The sequence below is a fragment of the Pristis pectinata genome, chromosome 13 (genome assembly GCF_009764475.1).
Source record: "Pristis pectinata isolate sPriPec2 chromosome 13, sPriPec2.1.pri, whole genome shotgun sequence".
Classification (NCBI taxonomy): Eukaryota; Metazoa; Chordata; class Chondrichthyes; order Rhinopristiformes; family Pristidae; genus Pristis; species Pristis pectinata.
This window is the reverse complement of record NC_067417.1, coordinates 9777954-9800156: the sequence shown is the minus strand read 5'-3', so window position 1 is coordinate 9800156 and position 22203 is coordinate 9777954. Positions and strand designations below refer to the sequence as shown.

The window sequence follows — 22203 nt, the reverse complement described above, 5'->3', positions numbered from 1 at the left end:
GGAGATGTGCAGGGCAGGTTTTTTTTAAGAAAAATAGTTGCAGGTGCCTGGATGTGCTGCCAGGGGTAATGGTGGAAGCAGATACGATAGGGGCATTCAAGATGCTTTTAGAAAGGCACATGAATATGCAGGGAAGGGAGGGATACGGATCATGTGAAGACAGAAGGGATTAGTTCAATTTGGCATCATGCCTGACACAGAGAGTAGGGCCTGTTCCAGTGTAGTACCAGTCTAGGTTCTAAGACCTCACAGACAATAGGGACACAAGTTACTGGATAACTTGTAGTGACGTTGACTGGGAGATGAGTATTGATCTGTACACTGGGAAGAACAATGCTGCTTTAATTCCCTATTGCTGATCAGTATTTTGTTCACAGAGTTGGTCATTTTTATTTCTGCTTGCAAACCTGTCCATTTGCGATCTAAACCCTCAATGAAAACAACTGCACCCAGTTCACTGGAAGTCTGACTGCTTTCCAAACTTATCAGGAGATGGTCATAACATTAGAAGCTTCTAGTAAAAAATGTAAAGAGGGCAAGGATTTAAAAAAAAATCAAAATACAGTAAAACCCCACTAATCTGGCTGCTCAGTACTTGCGGTGCTGGACTAGAAGTTATCCCAGACTATCGGATATTAATTTATTAACAGAAATCAGAAAGATAAAGTACAGAAGCAGGCCCTTCAGCCCATCAAGTCTGTACCAACCATCAAGTACCCAGTTACACTAATCCCATTTTATTCTCCCCACATTCCCATCAACTGTCCCCAAATTCTACATATTCGGGCAATTTACAGTCACTAACCTAGACAACCTCGTTATCTTTTGGATGCGGGAGAAAACAGGAGCACTTGGAGATAACCCACACAGTCACAGGGAGAAGATGCAGACCCCACACAGGCAGCAGCCAAGGGTAGGATTGAACTGGGGTCTCTGGGTATGGAGGCAGTGGCTCTACTAGCTGTCCCACTCTGCCACCCTGCAACACACTTTAAGTTCACTTGTTAAAAAGACATTACACAATAACATTTCAGTGAACTCAGTAAGTTTCAGGAGAGTGCAGGAACAGAGATTCCGGCAAGTGGGAATTGGAAACGTCACCAAGGCAGATCAGGATTTCCAAATGGTTGGATTGTAGATTATCAGAGTTTTACTGTAATCAGGCAAACTCAACATGAGTTTGAGAAAAGGAAATCATATCTGATTTACTTAGAGTACTTTAAAGTAGTAACATTTACTAAGAATAAAAAAAGGACTTGTGGGTGTACTATAGCTAAATTTCTAGAGGCATTTGACGAAGTGCTACATGCAGGGTCATTACAGAAAATAAAAGCTCATTGTGCAGCAGGGACAACACTGAGGTGGGTAGAAGGTTAGATGGCCAACAGGCAATGGATGTCATTAATGGCTCTTTTCCCAACTGGCAAGATGGAACAAGTGGTTTGCCACAGGGGTAGGTACTGGGGCCTCAAATTTTCGCAATTCTTACAAATGACTTGAAGTGACCGAAGGGGTGGTTGCCAAATTTGTTGATGACACGAAGTCGGGAGTAAGTGTTAAGAGGAAATGGAGAGTACAAGAGGATATAAACCAAACTGTTGGAGGAATTCGGTGAGTTGAGCAGCTTCTGTGGGGGAAAGAAATTGTCAGTGTTCTAGCAGCCATCTCCACCTTCACTTTCCCCTCACACCTGGCTCCATCTACCCCTTTATTTGCACCCCACCCCCAAATCACCCACCTCCTCCATCTCCCAACTGCATCCCCTTACCCCCAACTGGCTCCTTCTGCCAATCATCCTTCACCCCTCCTCATTCCACCTACAGATCCCCGTCTCACCCCTCCCCCTCTTTATACCAGCCATCTCCCCTCTCAGTCCCAACGCAGGGTCTGGATCCAAAACGACAACAGTTCCTTCCCTACCCCCACAGATGCTGCTTCACCTGCAGAGTTCCACCAACAGATTGTTTGTTGCTCCAGATTCCAGCATCTGCAGTCTCCGTGGCTTCATCACCAACTTGATGGCAGCAACAAGTTTCAGTGGACTCACTGAGGGGAGAGTTGAAGGCAGCAACCAGAGCACAATTTTTACCATCTTACAGAGACCAGTAACAGGGCTGGAGGTGATATTATGATTCGGAAAGTAAGATAAGGATAAGATGAGGTTTCTTTAGTAGTCACATGTATATCGAAACACGCAGTGAAATGCATCTTTTGCACAGTGTTCTGGGGGCAGCCCGCAAGTGTCACCACGCTTCCAGTGCCAACATAGCATGCCCGCAACTTCCTAACCCATACATCTCTGGAATGTGGGAGGAACCCAGAGGAAACCCACGCAGACACGGGGAGAAGGTACAAACTCCTTATAGACAGTGGCGGGAATTGAACCCAGGTCGCTGGTGCTGTAATAGTGTCATGCTAACCACTACACTACCGTGCCTACACTACCATACTGTAACAAGTGGTAGGGGAGGCAGCCAATTGGCAAGTGGAGCCAGATGAAGATTTACACCAAGTTTTTCAGTTTAAACCAAAATACAAAGTAATTAAATGGTGCTAATCCTGTCACGACAGAGGGGTAACTAGGAAAGTTCATAAAAAGGCAATTCTTCTCCACTTGGATTATTTAAAAACCTTCTCACTTAGAGCTGAAGGTCTTGCAGGGGATCTCAGTCCAATGTGTTGTACAGCGGGCAGGAAATGGGAATTTTTAAACTCTCCATGCCGTGGATAATCACATCTGCAGGAGGTGCCACCAGTTTGACCAGTCTGAGCACCATAAAATGCCAGCTGGAGGTACCACAGTGCATCCATGAGGCTGAGAGTTGTGTAGATAACATATTTTCCAGAGGTGGTGACCCTGCAATGCAGTCAGAGGGGAAATGGATGACCACCAGGCAGAAGCTTCAGAGTGGATCCCACTCCAGAACCCATTTTTCCCATGTTTATAGCAGGGATGGATGTCCCTGTGAGTGGTACATTCGGAGTGTAGGCAGAGTTAAATTCACAGCAGTGCAGGTAGCTCAGATGCACACAGGGCAAGGGCAAAATTCCAAGAGCTAAAGTGATAAGCAATACAATAGCAAAAAAAGGGAATAGACTGGTACTTCTGTGGATGGAGACACAAATCCAGGGTGATGCATCATCTCCTTCGTCCCTTGTATCACAGAATGTACGAAGGATGTCAAAAGAGGGGGAGAAGTTTTCAGAAGTCGTGGTTAACACGGTATTAACGATATTAGTAAAATAAGGGACGTGGTGATGCAACTTGAATTTAGGGAGTTCGATATCAGATTAGAAAGCAGGACCTCCAATGTGTAATTACTGAATTACTCCTGCTGCCATGTGCTCAATAGTACACGAATGGGAGGATAGGTCCGATGAATGTGTGCCTGAAGAGGTAGGGTTTTAGATTCCTTGATCAACAGGACAGTTTCTGGGAAAGGTGGGATCTGCACTAACCAGACTGGTTACTCCCAAACTGGATCTAGTCCAGTATCGTGGGTGGAAGAAGGGGGCTTGATGGAGCCAGAGGAGGATTGAAACCAACTAGGTAGCAGTTGGGACACAAGATTGCAATAGGAAGTATAGGGATTTCAACGTCCCCAATATTAGCTGGGGTCACTTTGGTACTGAAAGCCAAAGTGACCCCAGCTAAGTTCTAAAAGTGATTCCAGGAGCACTTTGAGCATTGCTAGAGAAGGGACAATACGTGATCCAATTTTCAGGAACGTAGCTATATAAGTTGAAGGACAGTAGGTGAGAGAATGTAGAGATACCGACTGTAACTTTGCAAGATTTAAGGTTATGAAGAAGGATGAGGATTGGATGGAAATTAAATGTCCTAAACTGACACAAGGCCCATTTCAAAATGGAAAGACAGGACCTGGTAGAACTGGATTGGGAGCAAGCTACTTTGTACAAAGACAACTAATGGGAGGCATTCAAAAAAAGTGAAGTTCAGGGCCAGTGTGGTTCCTTAACAGTGAAGGTCAAGGTCAACACGTGCAAGGAACCCTGGATGTCAAAGAACAAAGGGATTGTTAGAGGAGGGAAAAACAGCTTGTAGCAGTTTTAGAGAAGTAAAAACAGCAGGCACTTATAAAATTCAGAGGGCAAAGAGGGAACATGAAATGGCACTGGCAGGCAAGATTTTTTTTAAAAATCCCGAAATATTTTAAGTGTGTTAATGGCAAGAGGATAACCAGGACGAGAGTGTGAACTCAAGGGGCAATCTCTGTGCATGGAGCCACAGATGTAGATAAAGTCTTAAGTGAATACTTATCTATATTCTTTATGGATTTCTTCTAGAATTTCTCAATTACAGGGAGGTGTTAGTTGGCTTAAAGGTGGATAAATCCCCAGGGACTGTTGAGATGTATCCCAGGCTTCTATGGGAGGCAGAGGAGGAGATTGCTGGGACTCTGACAGAAATGTTCAAACCTTTTCTGGTCGCAGAAGAGATGCCGATGACTGAACAACAAGGGAATTACAGACCAGTCTAATATGGGGAAATTATTGGAGAAAATTTTTGAAAAGACAGGATTGATCTGCATTTGGAGAGGCAGGGATGATCAGGGATAGTTAGCCCAGGTCAGAGAGTTAAGAGCACAGAAACAGGCCTTGCCACCCAACTCATCCATTGCTGACCAAGATGCCAAACCGAGCTAGTCCCATTTGCCTGCACTTGGTCCATATGCCTCAAAACTCTTCCTATCCATGCAGCTGCCCAAGTGACTTTTAAACCTTGTAATTGTAGCCCGCTCTTCCTTGGGAAGCTCAATCCTTCAAATTCCTCTATCAACGTGGACGAACTCCCATTTCTCCCACATTCCATCATGTTTCTCAACCGTTCACTCAGCCGCAACATCCTCAGATCACACTGCCATTCAACTTTCCACCAACATTCAAATTAAACAGCTGGGCCCCAGCAGCCCACCAAATCGTAATCTCACCCCAAAATGACCCACAGTTCTACTATTTTGCCCATCAACCAATCCCCACCACCCCTACCCCCACCAATAGCAAAGGGTCTAATTTTGCTTCATCTCCTGTGGCAACTCCTGGAGGTCCTTCTGCAAACCTACATACACCAAATCCACTGGCTTGCCCTCATCTGAGAGTTGCAACCTCAAAAATTAATTGTCAAACACTATTTTCCTTTCATAAATACATGTTGACACTCTGCAGTCTTATCAAGTGTCCTGGTACCACTTAGATTCCAGCATTTCAGACATTAGGCCGACCACCCGAAGGTTTCATTTTCTCCATGCCACCTTTAAATGATGAACCATACGGCACAAAACAGGCCCTTCGGCCCACCATTTGGAGATTGAGTTAACATTTGCTCCCTTTGGTCACTGTTCTACAATTTAAGGAATTTTGAAAGATGATAACTCATTTGGTCATCATTTCCATAGCCACCTCCAAAACCCAACAATATAGGTCATTGTGCCATTAACTTCACCAATAATGTTTTACTAGTGCTATTTCCTTTGAGAATCTCATTCACTCTGGACATGCAGATCTCCTTGATAACCAGGAGGTTGTCTTCCTTCAAAAGAAGAAATATTTCTCCGCCAGTCCCTTATTCCTCAATACAGTCTGCAAGCCTGGTCAAGTCTGCAAGGTACCCCCATTGACTTAATGGATCTAGAGGAGCTGTGTTTCTTGTGGGGCCACTCTTGTATTCTGCATTTCCTTATTACTGCCTTGATCCTCCTTTGCCAAATTCTGAAATATTCCCATCTTCAGTCTTACTTCCTTTGGGAACGAATATAGAATTTGATCAAAGAAAAAAAATGTTTAAATTTCTCTTGATAGTCATGGTCATACCACTTCCAGCTTTTTCTCTTGTCTGTAAATTATATTAATTTTGAAATTTTCAGCCATTGCCCATTTACCAACAAACTGAAAGTTCTGACAACCTACCATTGTGAATTCACGCCTCATTCATTCATAGTTTGCTTTATTCAGATACAAGACACTGGTTTCAGATGGAACCAAATATCAGACAATCTTGATGCAAAATTGTATTATGACAATTCTTCCCTAAAGGTCCCTAAACAATCAAGGCTTTCTCATTCCATAGTATTGGATATAAAATGACCTGTTCCCTCACTGAATTATTGAATTAGAAGGCCATTTCTTATATACTTCATGAATTCATTTTCTACGTTATTACTACCAAGCTGATTTGCTTAGTCTGCGTAAACTAAGATCCTCCAAGGTTGTTGAATACAATCTCTGCAAAATCCTCAACTCACTGAAGGATAAATTTCACCATCCTCTCTCAGGCCTACCTCACCAGCACTGAGGCCCCATGTTATTCTGTTGGCTACACTGTGCAGGCCATGCCCAACATATTGGGCTGACAACTGACTACTGAAACATTGTATTCAAAGTGGTCTTAGGACAAGATTATAAATGTTGACAGAAAACAATTCAGGTGTGAAAAGTAAAACAAAAAACTGCAAGCACTGGAAATTCAAAATATAGTTGACCCAAAATGTTAAACTTTGTTTTTCTTTCCACAGATGCTGTCTGACCAGCTGAATGTTTCTAGCATTTTCTTTATGCATCTTAGAAGCACGAGAAAGATCAATATTTCACAGATCAGACCCAATACAACAACCAAGTCCCAGAGAATTCACTCAAATCTTGGCCCAAAATTAAGTGGAGATAATTGATGTTTTCATGAAGTAGGTTTGTGAGAAATATGGACCAAGTATAGGACTCTGTATGCAAACCGATGAATCTTTGCAAAGAGCTTACAAGCATGTAAGCTTGAAGTGGCGTAGGATGGCAATGTCAGGGTTGGTGCAGAGGGAGCAGAGCGTTCAGAAGGGGCAAGGTTGAAGTGGGTGAGGGGAGCAGAGGAGTCAAGGCAGCTGATGTCGCGCCGACAGTTGGCCATGAATAGGTCCAGGGAAGGTAACAGGCCTGGTTGGGGGAGTCCAGGGTGGAAGGAGAGGGATGGAGGCGGCAGAACGGGTCATCAGGAGGGGAAAAGAGGACTTCTTTCCGAAGGCAGCGGCATGGGGGTAGAGGAAATGTAAGCTTCCCAGCAAAGGCATTCCTCAATTTATGAAAGACAAGTTCCTGGTTAAGTAAAATACTAAAGCAAAGATTTTTCTTTAAATTGAAAAGACCAGCCACAATGCAACATGGGCATGCAAGGACAGTATCTCTACACACAGACTATGCACACTGTCACTTTTAATGGAAAATAGCTTCACACATTGAAACTGAATACCCAGTCAATGGAATCATAGCAAAAAAGAAATTACTATAATTGTAGTTCTTATACACGCACCAGCACAGACAGCTTCTGTAGTCAACAAAAACATCATAGATCAGGGTGCATCTACCAGACCTGTTCAGCATTTCCACCATACTTTCATATCAAATTCGCTGTGTAGATGGCGTGGCAGCACTGCAGGTAGCAGCTCTCCCAGTCCCAGTGACCTGGGTTCTACACTGGCCTCTGGTGCTGTCCGGTAGAGTTTTCACTCCTTGTGACACGTAATCAGATTGACTTTGAGGGAGATTAGCAAGGTCGACCTGAAGTGTTGGTCATCCACAGTCCTCTGGGATAGAGAAAGCCAAAGATCCATTACCTCCTGAGTGAAGAAGTTTCTCAGTCCTAAATGGTCTGCTCTTTATTCCGAGGCTGAACACAGGTTGTACACTCCTCAGCCAAGGGAAATATTCTTGCTCCATCTAGCCTGTTAAGCCCTTTAAGAACTTGGTGTATTTTGGCAAGATCTCAAACTAAATTCAAGAGAATATAATCCGTGCTCCAATTTCCTCTTTCTTCCGATGCCCCCAATGTGCTGCGCGGTAGATTAGAGGTGATTTACAAGAGCAGATTAAAGTAGGGAGATAGTAGAAAAATTGGTTGGGGAGTGGGGTCAAGGAAAATGAGCATGAGAGAAAACAGGTGACCGGGAAATAAATAAGGGAATGGGATTGCTCAGAGAGCTGGCATAAACTTGATAGGCCAAATGGTCTCCCATCGCAAGTATGGAACACTGGAGTGTTTTGGTTGCATAGCTCTGTTTCTGTATCTTTCTTATGCTTCAAAGAAAACTCACAAAGCCGTGGGTAATTCAATTAGACGGATAAGGCTTTATTTATATTTAAACATTGGTTAATCATCAATCACGAGTTGCAATGAGAGCAAATAAATTCAAGCATGTTGAATTTATCCAATCAAACCAGCTATAGCGACCAATATTGGCATGGTAACGACAATTTAGTTTCACGGTACCAGAAACTCTGCGGGAAACCCAAGGGTCCACTGCCATAAAGGGAGTGTGGTAAAAATTCACTAGATATTCCAGGGATCACAGGTTTAACCTCGAGTAGTCTCGGATTATATTCTCTTGAATTTAGTTTGAGATCTTGCCAAAATACACCAAGTTCTTAAAGGGCTTAACAGGCTAGATGGAGCAAGAATATTTCCCTTGGCTGAGGAGTGTACAACCTGTGTTCAGCCTCAGAATAAAGAGCAGACCATTTAGGACTGAGAAACTTCTTCACTCAGAAGGTAATGGATCTTTGGCTTTCTCTATCCCAGAGGACTGTGGATGACCAACACTTCAGGTCGACCTTCCTAATCTCCCTCAAAGTCAATCTGATTACGTGACCATTAAGACAGTTTACACATTTATATGTTAATGATGAGAGAAGAGCAATTCAGCAAACATTTCCATCCAACGTGCATGCAGGTGCCACAATGGAGCAAACTGATGAGTGAATATGACAATGTGCAGAAACTCAGGGTGGTACAAGAATACTAAGAGTTTTGCTTCTGCTTTGCCCAAACTTAGCTGGAAAATCAGAGTGGCTCATTTCATTTATGCAAGCACCATAAAACTGTTGCAATATCCCTGATACTTTTTCCTTGCGTACTACCTCAATGTACTTACGTATGAAATTTGTCTGGGTGAAAGCTTCTCACTGTACATGTGACAATAAACAAATCACCACTCTAAGCCAAACTACATGTGACTGAAAGCATTACTAGTTGGTGATCAAAGTGGTACAAGTAGAAACTCGCCAGTCCAACACCCTTAGGGTCCAACCACAGAAATTGCTCCCCCAAATCTCCCTCTGAGCAGGAGAACCATTCTTTTTTTAATGTCATTTTAAACACTCCCTAGATTATACAAGGGTTCCGAGAACCGACTACAACCTGAAATCGGAAAGTCTGTTGGCCGAGATTAAAAAAGTTGCAACGATAGGTTAACTAGATACAGATTAGTAAAGATCTTGGATAATTTTATACCTTAGTTTGAATTAGTTACTTAGTACAGATTTGTACAACAGATTCAAAATATGCCAGACCATGGGAGACGCTGGACCTGACTTTCAACCTGTAATATCTCTGCAGGGCAAACACGAAAATCATAAAGCTTCGAAGTACCTGACGCTGATCTGCTCTTTCCAAGGCCGCATTGGCACCATAGGCATTGCAGGATTCCACAATGTAATCCGAGCTGATTCCTAGTACAGAACTCGACTCGCCACAGGAACCATCGCAAACTACAATCACGCGAGGAAATTCACTAGTTGGGATCTTCTTCAAGTATTCTTCTGTGAACTAGGGAAAGGGTTGGGTGTGGGCAGGTGAAAAGGAAAAGATATGGTTGTTAAATCATACAGTTGCAACAAGTCCAAGATAAATCAGTGGGATTGAAACGTGCTGATTCAATACATTTTTAAACAAGATGGAAATAACATGATCTAACTGGCTGTAAAAATAAAATCGGATTTCACTGCAGAAACAGAAGGTCAGACATTGAGCCAAATCTCCTTGGCAACCATACCAGAAGCATATAATATTAAAATTAATCAGCATCTGCTGTGGCTACAAAAGACAGAATCAGACAAGTTGTGCACTGCATTGTGAAATACAAGGTTATGTGGACCATACCACAATTACACAAAATTGGGATTGTGTCTGAATTCAAGAACTGTTGTAAAATATATCTGACATTTTAATGACTAAACTAAGCATTTTGAAAAAGTCAGTTAACTATGGTTTAAAGTACAAGACTTTTGGAAATGTTTAAAAAAAAAGCCCATCTCAGAATAAGAATCCCACAAGGTTATGCAAAGAGCAGCAGAGATTTCTTCCCACTCTGTTGCACAGAGCACCTGGCTAATATTGATCCTTCCACTACTGAAGTTGGTCATTGCCAATTATTGCTGCATGGACTCTGCAACGTATCAAAGTGCTAGTCTTAGTAAAAGCAATCATGAAACTCTCAGATGTATCACAGAGCCCCATCTGGTTCACTAACATCCTTCAGGAAATAAGAATCTGCTGTCCTTACCTAATCTGGCTTCTATGGAACTCCAGACCCCATGTGGTTGACTCTCAAGAGCAATTACAGATAGACGATAAATGCTAGTCTTATCAGCAATGACTACATTCCATTAACACTGCTTGCCACATTAGTCTCACTGCTATAATATTAAAACATTTTAGTGCTTTCAACATGGTAAAACATCAAGGTGATTCAGAGGAATCATCTTCAAACAAGGTTTGACAGAGCAACAGGGAAATACAACTCAAAGTTTGGTCCAGGAATGAAGTAAGAAAAATATAGATCTTTCTAAATTCATTCCTGGACCAAACTTTGAATATATAAAAAATATATATATACACATACAAATAATAAAAAAGGTGAGAAAATGAGATGTGGTTTAGGAAAGGAATTCCAGAGATTGTAACACTTTGGCAGCTGAAGGCACAGTCAATGGTGCAGCAGTTGAAAGCCAGCCCAGAGGCCAGAGACCATAAGTTTACCAGGCTGAAGATTACAAAGGCAAGCAGCTTCTCAAGTGCTCTGGTTATCTCAAGACCACACAAGATGCTGGTTCAATGCTGCTCCTTTCATTTTCTGGTAATAGTGTTTGGCCCTTCTCTGAAGGAAAAAGGAAGCTAGGTTAGGTTTGAAATAATCCAAAAGACATCATGAAAACTCCATTTAGAGAAGCATTTATAATGTAGTTGTACATTCCCTGGTGAAATTCTTCCTTCGGGAAAATGCACCTATCTTACAGAACAAACCACATGAATACAAGTGACATTTTAAAAACTGACTTTGCTTCTCCAAATGAGTGGAAGTCACATTATACTGTGAAAAGAGCATTATCCTCCTCGGGCAACTGCATTTGTTGAAAAATATTCTTACAGTGCTCTTTTGATACAAGATGTTTAATTCTATAAACCAGCCACATAATAAGGAAATGAACAAGATTGTGCAAAATATCTCCAAGCAAATCAAATGCTGAGTTCAATGTCAGAAAAACAATCTAAATGAAGCAGTACACCAAAAATAACAGCAAAGAGAGAGCAAGGCTCAATAAGATTAAGATTTCTTTATTAGTCACATGTACATCGAAACACACAGTGAAATGCATCTGTTGTGTAGAGTATTCTGGGGGTAGCCCGCAAGTGTCGCCATGCTTCCAGCGCCAACATAGCATGCCCAAAGCTTTCTAACCCGTACACCTTTGGAAAGTGGGAGGAAACCGGAGCACCCAGAGGAAAACCACGCAGACACAGGGAGAACGTACAAACTCCTTATAGGCAGCAGCCGGAATTGAACCCGGGTCGCTGGCACTGTAAAAGCGTTGTGTTAACTGCTACACTACAGTGCCTGTCCTCTACACTACCGTGCCTGCCCTCTCGAGAGTATGGTTCAATAAAAGATGGGGAGGTGGCTACACAAGTTAAATTTTAATTGGAAAAATAAATTGTGGATAATCAGTGTATTAAACCTAACCCAATTTGATTTGGATAAATCATTTACAAGAGTCAAAGAACAAGCAAACTCCCTACTGCACTCTTTCCTCTTTGTAAAGTCAGTCGAAGTCTGGATGTTACAAGGTAAGATTTCTTTATTAGTCACGTGTACATCGAAACACACAGTGAAATGCATCTTTTGCATAGAGTGTGCTGGGGACAGCCCGCAAATGTCGCCACGCTTCCGGCGCCAACATAGCATGCCCGCAACTTCCTAACCCATACGTCTTTTGGAATGTGGGAGGAAACCGGAGCACCCGGTGGAAACCCACGCAGACACGGGGAGAACGTACAAACTCCTTACAGACAGTGGCCGGAATTGAACCCGGGTCGCTGGCGCTGTAATAGCATTATGCTAACCGCCACACTTTTCTTCTGCTCATCATCCCTCAGCTGTCCAAAATCCACCTACCAGCCCATCTCACCCATCTTCCTCCCCTCCTAATCAGCTATCTTCCCTCTCCACTCTCAGTCCAGATGCAGTTTTTTTCTAATTACCCAAACTGTCAACAATGCACCCCCACCACCAACCACTGAGGCTGCTCGACTTGCTGAGTTCCTCCAGCAGTTCTTTTATAATCTCATTTACAAGTTGTAATGGCAGCTGTTTTATTTTAAATATAATCCAACCCTTATTTCTAGACTTCGACTCACCTTGCATCAGTCCATTAAGAACACATTTGGTCAAGTGCAGGTTACAGCCTAGTTAACCAACTGAGCCCAATGGGGCCTCAAAACAAGCAGGGTATACGTAGGTCAGCTTTTTCTTTGAGACAGCATTTGATGGACCTACACTATGCCAGTCTAGCTCAGGCTGATTTAGAACATAGATGTTGTGCCGACATTTTATCCTGCTCTAAGATCTACCTAACCCTTCCCTCCCATATAGTCCTCCATTTCTTTGTCATTCATGAGTCTAAGAGGTTTCTTAAATGTCCCTAATGTATCTGCCCCTACAACCTCAGCCGGCAGTGCGTTCTACGCACCCACAACTCTTTAAAAAAAACTTACCTCTGACATCCCCCTTATATCTTCCTCCAATCACCTTAAAATTATGCCCCCTTGTATTAGCCATTTTCACCCTAGGAAAAAGTCTGACTGTCCACTCGATCTATGCCTCTTATCATCTTGTACACCTCTACCAAGTCACCTCTCATCCTCCTCTCTAAAGAGAAAAGTCCTAGATCACTCAATCTATTTGTTTGGCATTACTGCATGTCAGACTTTGATCAATATTCCATGTTTCCATCTTCAGACCATAAAGTTTTTGACTTTTATACTTGAGAAAAAATTGGTTTATTATTGTCACATATACAAAGGTCGAGTGAAAAAATTGTTTAGCATGCCATCCAGACAGATCATTTCATTACAACAGTGCATTGAGGTAGTACAAGCCAAAACAATAACAGAATGCAGAATAAAGTGTTACAGTTACAGAGAAAGTGCCGCGCAGGCAGACAATAAGGTGCAAGGCCATAACAAGGTAGACTGGGAGGTCAAGAGGTCCATCTTATTGTACTAAGGGACTGTTCAATAGTCTTATAACAGTGGGATAGAACCTGTCCTTGAGCCTGGTGGTACGTACTTTCAGGTTTTTGTATCTTCTGCCCGATGGGAGGGGGTAGAAGAGAGAATGTCCAGGGTGGATGGGGTCAGATTATGTTAGCTGCTTTACCAAGGCAGCCAGAGTCCATGGAGGGGAAGCTGGTTTCCATGATGTGTTGAGCTGTGTTGACAGCTCTCCACAGTTTCTTGTGGTCATGGGCAGAGCAGTTGCCATACCAAGTCGTAATGCATCTGGATAGGATGCTTTGTATAGTGCATCTATAAAAATTAGTGAGGGTCAAAAGGGAACTTGCTAAATTTCTTTAGCCTCCTGAGGAATAGAGGCGCTGGTGAGCTTTCTTGGCCGTGGCATCTACATGGTTGGACCAGGACAGGTTACTGGTGATGTTCATTCCTAGGAACTTGAAGCTTTCAACCCTCAAGCTCAGCAAAGATGACGTAAACAGGAGCGTATCACCACTCCACCCCCCCCCCCATGAAGTAAATAACCATCTCTTTTGTTTTGCTACCATTGAGGGAAACGTTTTTGTCATGATTCCATGTCACTAGGTTCTCTCTCTCTCCCTCCTTATACGCCGACTCATCATTAATTTGAGATCTGGCCCAGTATGGTGGCATTATCTGCAAACTTGTAGATTGAGTTAGAGCAAAAGCTGGCCACGCGGTTGTGAGCACATAGGGAGCACAGTAGGGGGGCTGAGGACACAGCCTTGTTGGGCAGCAGTGTTGAGAATAATTGTGGCAGGGGTATTGCTGCCTATCCTTACCAATTGTGGTCTGTTGGTCAGGAAGTCAAGGATCCAGTTGCAAAGGGAGGTGTTGGGTCCCAGGTCTAGGAGTTTGGAGATAACTGGGCTCAGGTTTTAATTTTTTTAAACTCAAGCAAATACAAGTAGTGGTAGCCAGGGTATTATTGTGCATTACATGGAGAGGGAAGGGTTAGATAGACCTTAGAGCAGGATAAAATGTCAGCACAACATTGTGGGCCAAAGGGCCTGTACTGTGCTGTTATGTGCTTATGTTAAGGTCATGCACTTTATTGTCTGCCTGCACCTTCTCTGTAACTGTAACACTTTATTTTGCATTATTATCGTTTTCCCTTATACTACCTCAATGCACTGATGTGATGAAATAATCTGTATGGATGGCACGCAAAACAAGGCTTTACGCTGTACCTTGGTACATGTGACAATAATAAACCAACTTACTCCTCACTGCATCTTGACAACCAGAAAAACAATTCTGCCCACAGTTTTCTGCACACACCATAAGTTTCAATTTACAGCAGTAACTTTGATACATCACATACTGATCCATTGAAAAGAATCAGATTCCCAGTATCCGTAAACTTCTGGAAATATTCAGATCAGACAGCAGGGGAAGGAAAAGCAGTTAATGTTTCAAGTTCTGGCCCTTACTTTCTCTCCACAGACACTGCTTGACCACCGGTGTTTTTTTCTAGAACTATCAGGTTCAGGCTTCTTATGGGGAACACATTCACCTCCCACCCCCCCCTTGTATGCCAGGCCATTTTATATACTTTAAAGACGTTCATCAGTTCTTAGTTTTTTTCAGCACAATCCTATTTGATCTTCCCATCCTATTACTGATCCTGTAAACCTCCTGGCATTTCTAATATTGACGATGAATACATTAGTCTGCTAATGTTTGACTGGAAAATCCCCACACAAAAGTCAAGCCAGGCATCAATCTTCAAAAAAAAATACAAGTTCCTTTTCATCTAAAAGTTATACCTTTCGAATTATTGGAGAAACAATATCACTAGGTCATAAGGGAGTTTGATTACATTACTTCAACTACCTACCTCCAGAAATAAATTTTATTCAAGGTATTAGAATACGAATATAATCCACACATATGAAACCCTCCCAGTTCAATAGAGGCATTGGTCATGTAAACCAAAACGATGAAGAAATCACTCAATGTACGACAACAATCATTGCATTCATTTTTACACTCATGCTGGAGAGAAGTGACTGGTAAAAAATAAACATCAACCACAATACAAGATGTCAAAATGAGCAAGGCGGCAAGTGAGTAATGAAGGCAAACATTCCCGCTTCTCTTCATGTGGCACTGGTGGACAAAGCTACTGAAGAGATTGTTAAAATCTTGTGCTTCCCCTCCTCAAACAGCAGCGCAAGCTAGCAACTGATCCAGGCTAATGGTACGGAATATCAACCTATGATACGCTTCACTGAACCGGCTTAAAACTATATTTTTACAGTAGTATATTCAAGAGGGAAAAAAAAATCTTTACCAATAAAATACTTTATACATACCAACCCTTCAATCTATTCTTTTTTTTAAATAAAATCCCACTTTCTTTTTAGAGCATCTCTGCAAGGGATGGGCTGACTACTGAAGGAACTCAGCAGGCTAGGCAGCATCCGTGGAGAAAAGCAGGCAGTCAACGTTTCGGACCCGAAACGCTGACCACCTGCTTTTCTCCATGGATGCTGCCTGGCCTGAGTTCCTCCAGCATCACAGTGTTTTTCATCTAGATTCCAACATCTGCAGTCCTGTTTCTCTATGGGCTGACTACTTTTGCCAACAGTCAAGGCACGAGATGGGGTTAGAGGAGGTAGTACGATATTAAGCTGGTGATAAGACTGCTGGCACTGCTCACCCCTTCCTACAACCAAAAGTGAAAACGTTGGAAACACACAGAAGGTTCAGGCAACACCAATGGAAAGAGAAAGAGTTAACGTTTCATGTCCAGGATCCTTCTATGGAAAGTGAATCCACGTCAGTTTTTTTTTGATGCGCATTCTCATCTGTAATTCTGACCCATGTCTGATATTCCTTTCACATCCAGACCACACAAGTACAAGGCTTAAATAGGAGTGCAACTCTACCATGTTCTCGTCCCCATGTCTGAACCCGTTAGTCACAACAGCACATCTGCAACAGAGTTATTGACAGCTCAGCTCATTGAGGATGAGGCCCCAGTGTTATCATAGTCTTTACTGAAGTTAATCATTGGATGAATCTCCTTACGGCATAGGAGGCCGTTTTACCCATCAAGTCTATGCTGGCTCTCAGAGCAGTCCCATTCTCCCACTAATTTTCCCTGTAACCTAATCCCCACCAGCCTTCCCCAGATTCTACCACTTGCTGGTCACATTACAGGAAGGAGATGGAAGATTTGGAGAGGGTCACCAGCACATTGCCCAGATTAGAGAGAGTATCAGCTACGAGGTTGGATAAACTTGGATTGTTTTCTTCAGAGCATCAAATGTTGAGGGGCGACTTTATAGAAATATACAGAGGCGTAGATCAGGTAGGTAGTCAGATAGTCCTGGAGGGAAATGCCAAATACTATAGGGCATAGCTTCAGGGCAAGAGGGGAAAAAGTTTAAAAAAGGAGATTTGCAAGCAATTTTTGTTTAAAAAGACATCTACACAGAGTGGTAGGTGTCTGGAACACACTGCTGGGGAAGTGGTGGAAGCAGATACAATAGTGTTTAAGAGGCATTTAGGCAAGCACATGTTCAGGCAGGGAATGGAGGGATATAGACCACAGAGGCAGATGGAATTAGTTTAAATTGGCATCATGGTTGGCAATGACATTATGGGCCGAAGGGTCTGTTCCTGTGCTGCAATGTTCCACTACACATAAGGGGCAATTTGCAGCAGCCAGTCTACCTACCAACCCACACATTTTTAAGATGAGGGAAGAAACTGGAACAGTCACAGGTGGAACATGCAAACTCCACACAGGCAGCAGAAGTGATCGGATTGATCCCAACTGTATCACCAGGAGTTACCCGTTCCACTCTGAAGTTGCTATTCTCTCTACACCTGGGCAGAGAACCCTGGTTTAATGCTGCTTCTGAAAGATGGCATCTGTGACCATTTGACACCTTCATCAGTACTGCAATGAATGTTACCTGGCATGCAACCAGGGTGCTGTTTAAACCCACATCTCCAACAAGAACGCTAATCGACTAAGCCATGATGACAAATGTGCCAACACTAATATGACCAAAAGGACTGCAGTTCATCGAGTTCCTTAATTATTTTATATTTATATACTTATACCATTCCAGCATTTATGAAACTGAATTAAAAACATACTTTGATAACCGCAAGTCCACCAACAGACTAAATGCCCATTCATGGCTTGACAAGCAGCAGTGGTTGAAGGCCACAAAAGCTCACTTTATTGGAACAAGCTGTGATTGACCTATTGCTGTGGTTGAGTGTAATCAGGTTCCAACAGCAAATAGACTTCGTGACCTCTGTGTATCAGACTGTATGTGCATTTATGATCGAGAATTAAACAGCTTACTTTAAAAAGGCTTCATTTACCAAAGCAAAAGCTCATCCTGTAAAGCAGCATGGAACATAGTACAAGAACAGGCCCTTTGGCCCATAATTCCAAATAAAACTAATCTGATCTGTCTGCATGTTCCATTCCCTTCATGTTCATGTGTCTGTCTAAGCACCTTTTAAATTCCGCTATTGTGGAATAATTCCACCACCACCCCTGGCAACCCATTCCAGGCACCCACCACTCCCTGCATATAATAAGAAAAAAAAAAATCGCCCTGCAGAAATCAACTTCCCGATACTGCTTGCATTTTGTGCAACTAGATCCTGGAAGATCTGGGACAGCAATTGCTGCCCATTTGCATTACGATGGCCACATTTAAGAATCACACTTGAGAACATGTCAGCTCCTCAAACTGAGGCCTGCCAACAGAGATCAAACCCAACTTGCTTTCAAACAATCTTGCATTTAATCCAAATTAAAACCGGCAGAAAAAGATGGAACTACAAGTCAGGCAGCATCTGTGGAAAGAGAAACTATGCTCCAGGTTGAGGGAGCAACAATCTGCTGGACAAACTCACGGGTCGAGCAGCATCCGTGGAGAAGAAAATAATCATCAACATTTCAGGTTGAAACCCTGCTTGTGGAAAACTTTGACAACTCCTTCCCCACCCCCACAGATGCTGCTCAACCCGCTGAGTTCCTTCAGCGGATCGTTTGTTGCTCTAGATTCCGGCGCCTGCAGTCCCGTGTCGCGAGGCTGAGGGTATCTACATGAGACATTGGGCCAAATTGTGCTGACTGATGGCCAATAGCTCTGAAGGGATTCACTAGCTGTCAGAGCTTCAGAACATTCTGGACTTATTTCCTTCTGATGTAAGAGGCCATTTGGTCCATCAAATCTGGGCTGGCTCTTAGCAAAATCCCATTTCCCTCCGTAATCTCCCTCTAACCTACTCTCCCACATGCACATCAACTCCCCACCGATGCCCTCACTGCCCAGTGGTATCTTACAGTGGCTCATTACCCGACCAACCAGCGAGCCGCTGGGGTACAAGGGGAAACCAGAGCACTCAGGGAACACCCACGTGCTCAGAGGGACAACATCAAAATTCCACACACACACACACGATCGCTGGAGCAGAGGCAGCAGCACTGCCTGCTGTGCATCACTCTCCATTGGTGCACGGTGCAAGTTCAAGAGAGGCAGAGGTCAGCTGTACACCATGGTCAGCTGCAGATTAACAGTGTGCCGGAGAACCTGGGCCCACTCTGCATCTGACAGCTCAACTTTACACCAAGAGGGCTGGCACAGTCACAGTGACCCCGTGAGTCTTGAGCACAAGAAATAGGAGCAGGAGGAGGCCATCTGGCCCATCGAGCCTGCTCCTCCATTCAATAAGATCATAGCTGATCTGGCCGTGGACTCAGATCCACCTACCTGCCTTTTCCCCATTCCCCTTAATTCCCCTACCATGAAAAAAATCTATCTAACTGTGTCTTAAGTATATTTTATAAGGTAGCCTCTACTGCTTCCCTGGGCAGAGAATTCCACAGATTCACTACTCTGGGAAAAGCAGTTCCTCCTCATCTCCATCCTAAATCTATTCCCCCGACTCTTGAGGCTATGTCCCCTAGTTCTGGTCACACCTACCAGTGGAAACAACCTTCCTGCCTCTAATCTATCCCTTTCTTAATTTTATATGTTTTATAAGATGCTGTCTTATTCTTCTGAATTCCAGCAAGTATAGTCCCAGGCAACTCAATCTCTCCTCATAGGCTAACCCCCTCATCTCCGGAATCAACCTGGTGAACGTCCTCTGCAACTTCTGATATTCCGTGACCAAGGGTGTAAATAATGAGGGTGGGGTGGTTGGGGGAAATAAAGACATCAGCTCATCCAACCCTCTGACTCAGAAATAAGTGCTGACAGAAGACCACACCCAACGTGATCTAGGCCATCCTCCATAGACTTAAATGATGGAGCATGCCGGGGTTGTGCATCTATTCCTGTGCCTAATCTACATGCCTATTAGCCCCTCCGTTCTATACTTCACTTATCCATCTGCAGTATTTTGTTTTTACATTTAAGGAAATTCAACACAATTTTATTTTCATTTGATCTCCACACAAAATATCAAGTAAATTTCTTGGCCATTTGCTTGCCAATTCGCCAAGGAAATAGCCAAACCACAAATCATGCACAAAAAACTACAAGTTACATATATCAATCTTAGTTGAAGGTGCAGTACATATGCTTAATGGTTGTGCATATAATGTAGGAATTAAATTTCACGCTCAGACTTTAGGTATAAAAATTAGTTAAATTGAGAAGCAAATGTTAAACGCGGGCTATTCAGTACAGTGGTGTGCAGGAATAAACATGAAGGATTGATTGCAGCAAGTGCAAGAGATATTTAAAATTGACTGGCTGTTAGCAAATATTCAGAGCTCACTCAACACCCTACACAGGTTGAGCGATGGAGTACACTCTGCTGCTTCGCAAGCAGCCTCCATCCAGAGCTGTAGAATTGACAAATCCCAGGATTATCCTTTCTGTTTGAATCTTCCGTTCAAACAGAATCTACTCGACACCTAAGCAATGATATTAAAGCTGGTTTTCCTCTCCCTTCTCTCTCTAATTATGTCTCAAAGTTCTCACATCTCTAGCTTTTATTGCCTACTACATCTTTACAAGCTACTTAGGTGTTATATTATTCTTGGAAATACAATTTTTCTGGTTTTACTAGGTAAAGTTCCTCCAAGGCAGGACACTGGAGGATGGGAAAAAGCCTACACTGCCTTTTTGCTACCTGGTTAAACACCATGCAAAACAAAAGGGCCACTTAGCAAGTCCCTCAACATAAAGAATGTCCTCCTTCTGATCCAGTATCATGGAGTCAGAAGCCAATACAGAACCACGTCTCTGCCTCAGGTGGGCAGTTTATGAGGTGGTGCACTCTGTCTGCTGCTTGTATGACCTCTGTGTGCTCCCAATGCAGGACCAAGGTCCTTGATCCCATCCCAGATGCTTCTTCCCCACATTGGTCAAGAGGTTCCCAGGAGTAATGATATTCCAACAAACTTGAGCACATCCTCGAATCTTTTCCCTCCAACTTCCTGGTAATCTCCTCCCGCAAGAAAGATCAGAAAAAAAATGTGACCCGTCCAGAATTCCGGCGTCCAGTATGTGAAGGTCATGGTCAGCCCAATGCAGCCAACAAGACCAATGAGAGCCTCGCATGCAAGGAATGTTGGCCTGCAAGAGGACACTGACATTGGTTTGCTTATCCTTCCAGTGAACTTGGGAGGATTTTGCAGACACAGCATCTGTGGCACTTTCCCAGTGCCCGAGATGCCTGCTTAAGGTAGTCCTATCTCAGAAGCATTGTAGGACAGGGATCACTGCTGCCCAGTGGGTCATGGAAGCACATGGAGCGACCAAGCTTTAGCTCGTCAACATTAGCCAAATTAGCTGCTAAATCAAGTGGGGCTTCAATTTGAGTGCACTTGCCCCTCACCAGGTCAAACCAGGAATTAGGATACTATTGTCACTTGTACCAAGGTACAGTGAAAAACTTGTCTTGCATACCATTCATACAGATCAATTCACTACAACAGTGCATCGAGGTAGTACAAGGTAAAGCAATAACAGAATGCAGAATAAAAGGTGTAACAGTTACAGAGAAAATGCAGTGCAGATAGACAATAAGACCATAACAATGTAGATTGTGAGGTCAAGAGTCCATCTTATCGTCTTATCACTGTGGGTTTATTCATTAGATTTTCCAAGTACAGTGAAGGCTTTCAACATGTTATTCACCCAGCTGATCAACAGCATTTGTATCATATTCAATTTCTCACTAGCCCTTTGGAGAAAGCAGTAAACAGCCCAGTCTGTGGAAGAGCACTGGATCATTAACAGCAACCATGACGTTACCACAATGGAGTTCAACACAGCTGGAAAGCAAAATGCTCAGTCTCAGTTTAATGATTGATTGTTTCACTGCCATTATTCCACAATTAGAAAGGACCATAACCACAAGGAGGAAACTCAGAAGCAGAAAACCACACAGAACAAAGTATCACAAGGAGACAGAAGTAAAATGGAACACAAGCAGCCTTAAATCACTGGAAGATGTAAACTTGGAGATCAAAGTCAAGATCCTCATCTGAACAATATACTGTAGCTTAGTTCAGAGCAATGATGTCTTTCCCATCATTTTCAGCAATTCTGATCCTTCAAACATTCTTAGGAAGTAATTGATTATTGGATTCAAAGTTGGCCTGGCAAGAGAAGACAAAGGGTATTGGTGGAAGGGTGTTATTCTGGTCGGAGGTTTGCGACCAGTGGTGTTCCACAGGGCTCAGAGCTGGGACCTCTACAGTTTGTATTTATAAGTGACTTGGACAAAAATGTAGATGGGCTGATAAGTTCACAAACAACACAAAAATTGGAGATGTGGATAGCAAAGGCAGTTGTCCAAGGATACAGCATGATATCGATCAGTTACGGTTATGG

The 22203-nt window shown here is 43.1% G+C and overlaps 1 protein-coding gene across 3 annotated transcripts in view; it reads right to left on the bottom strand.

The window, feature by feature from the left end:
* Nucleotides 1–22203, bottom strand: part of si:dkey-234i14.6 (uncharacterized) — a 113716-nt gene that overhangs the window by 67926 nt on the left and 23587 nt on the right. For all 3 annotated transcript variants that reach the window (XM_052028571.1, XM_052028573.1, XM_052028572.1), the window contains exon 2: nt 9428–9604. In XM_052028571.1, coding sequence (XP_051884531.1) covers nt 9428–9604 — 177 coding nt within the window. The remainder of the gene's footprint in view (nt 1–9427; nt 9605–22203) is intronic.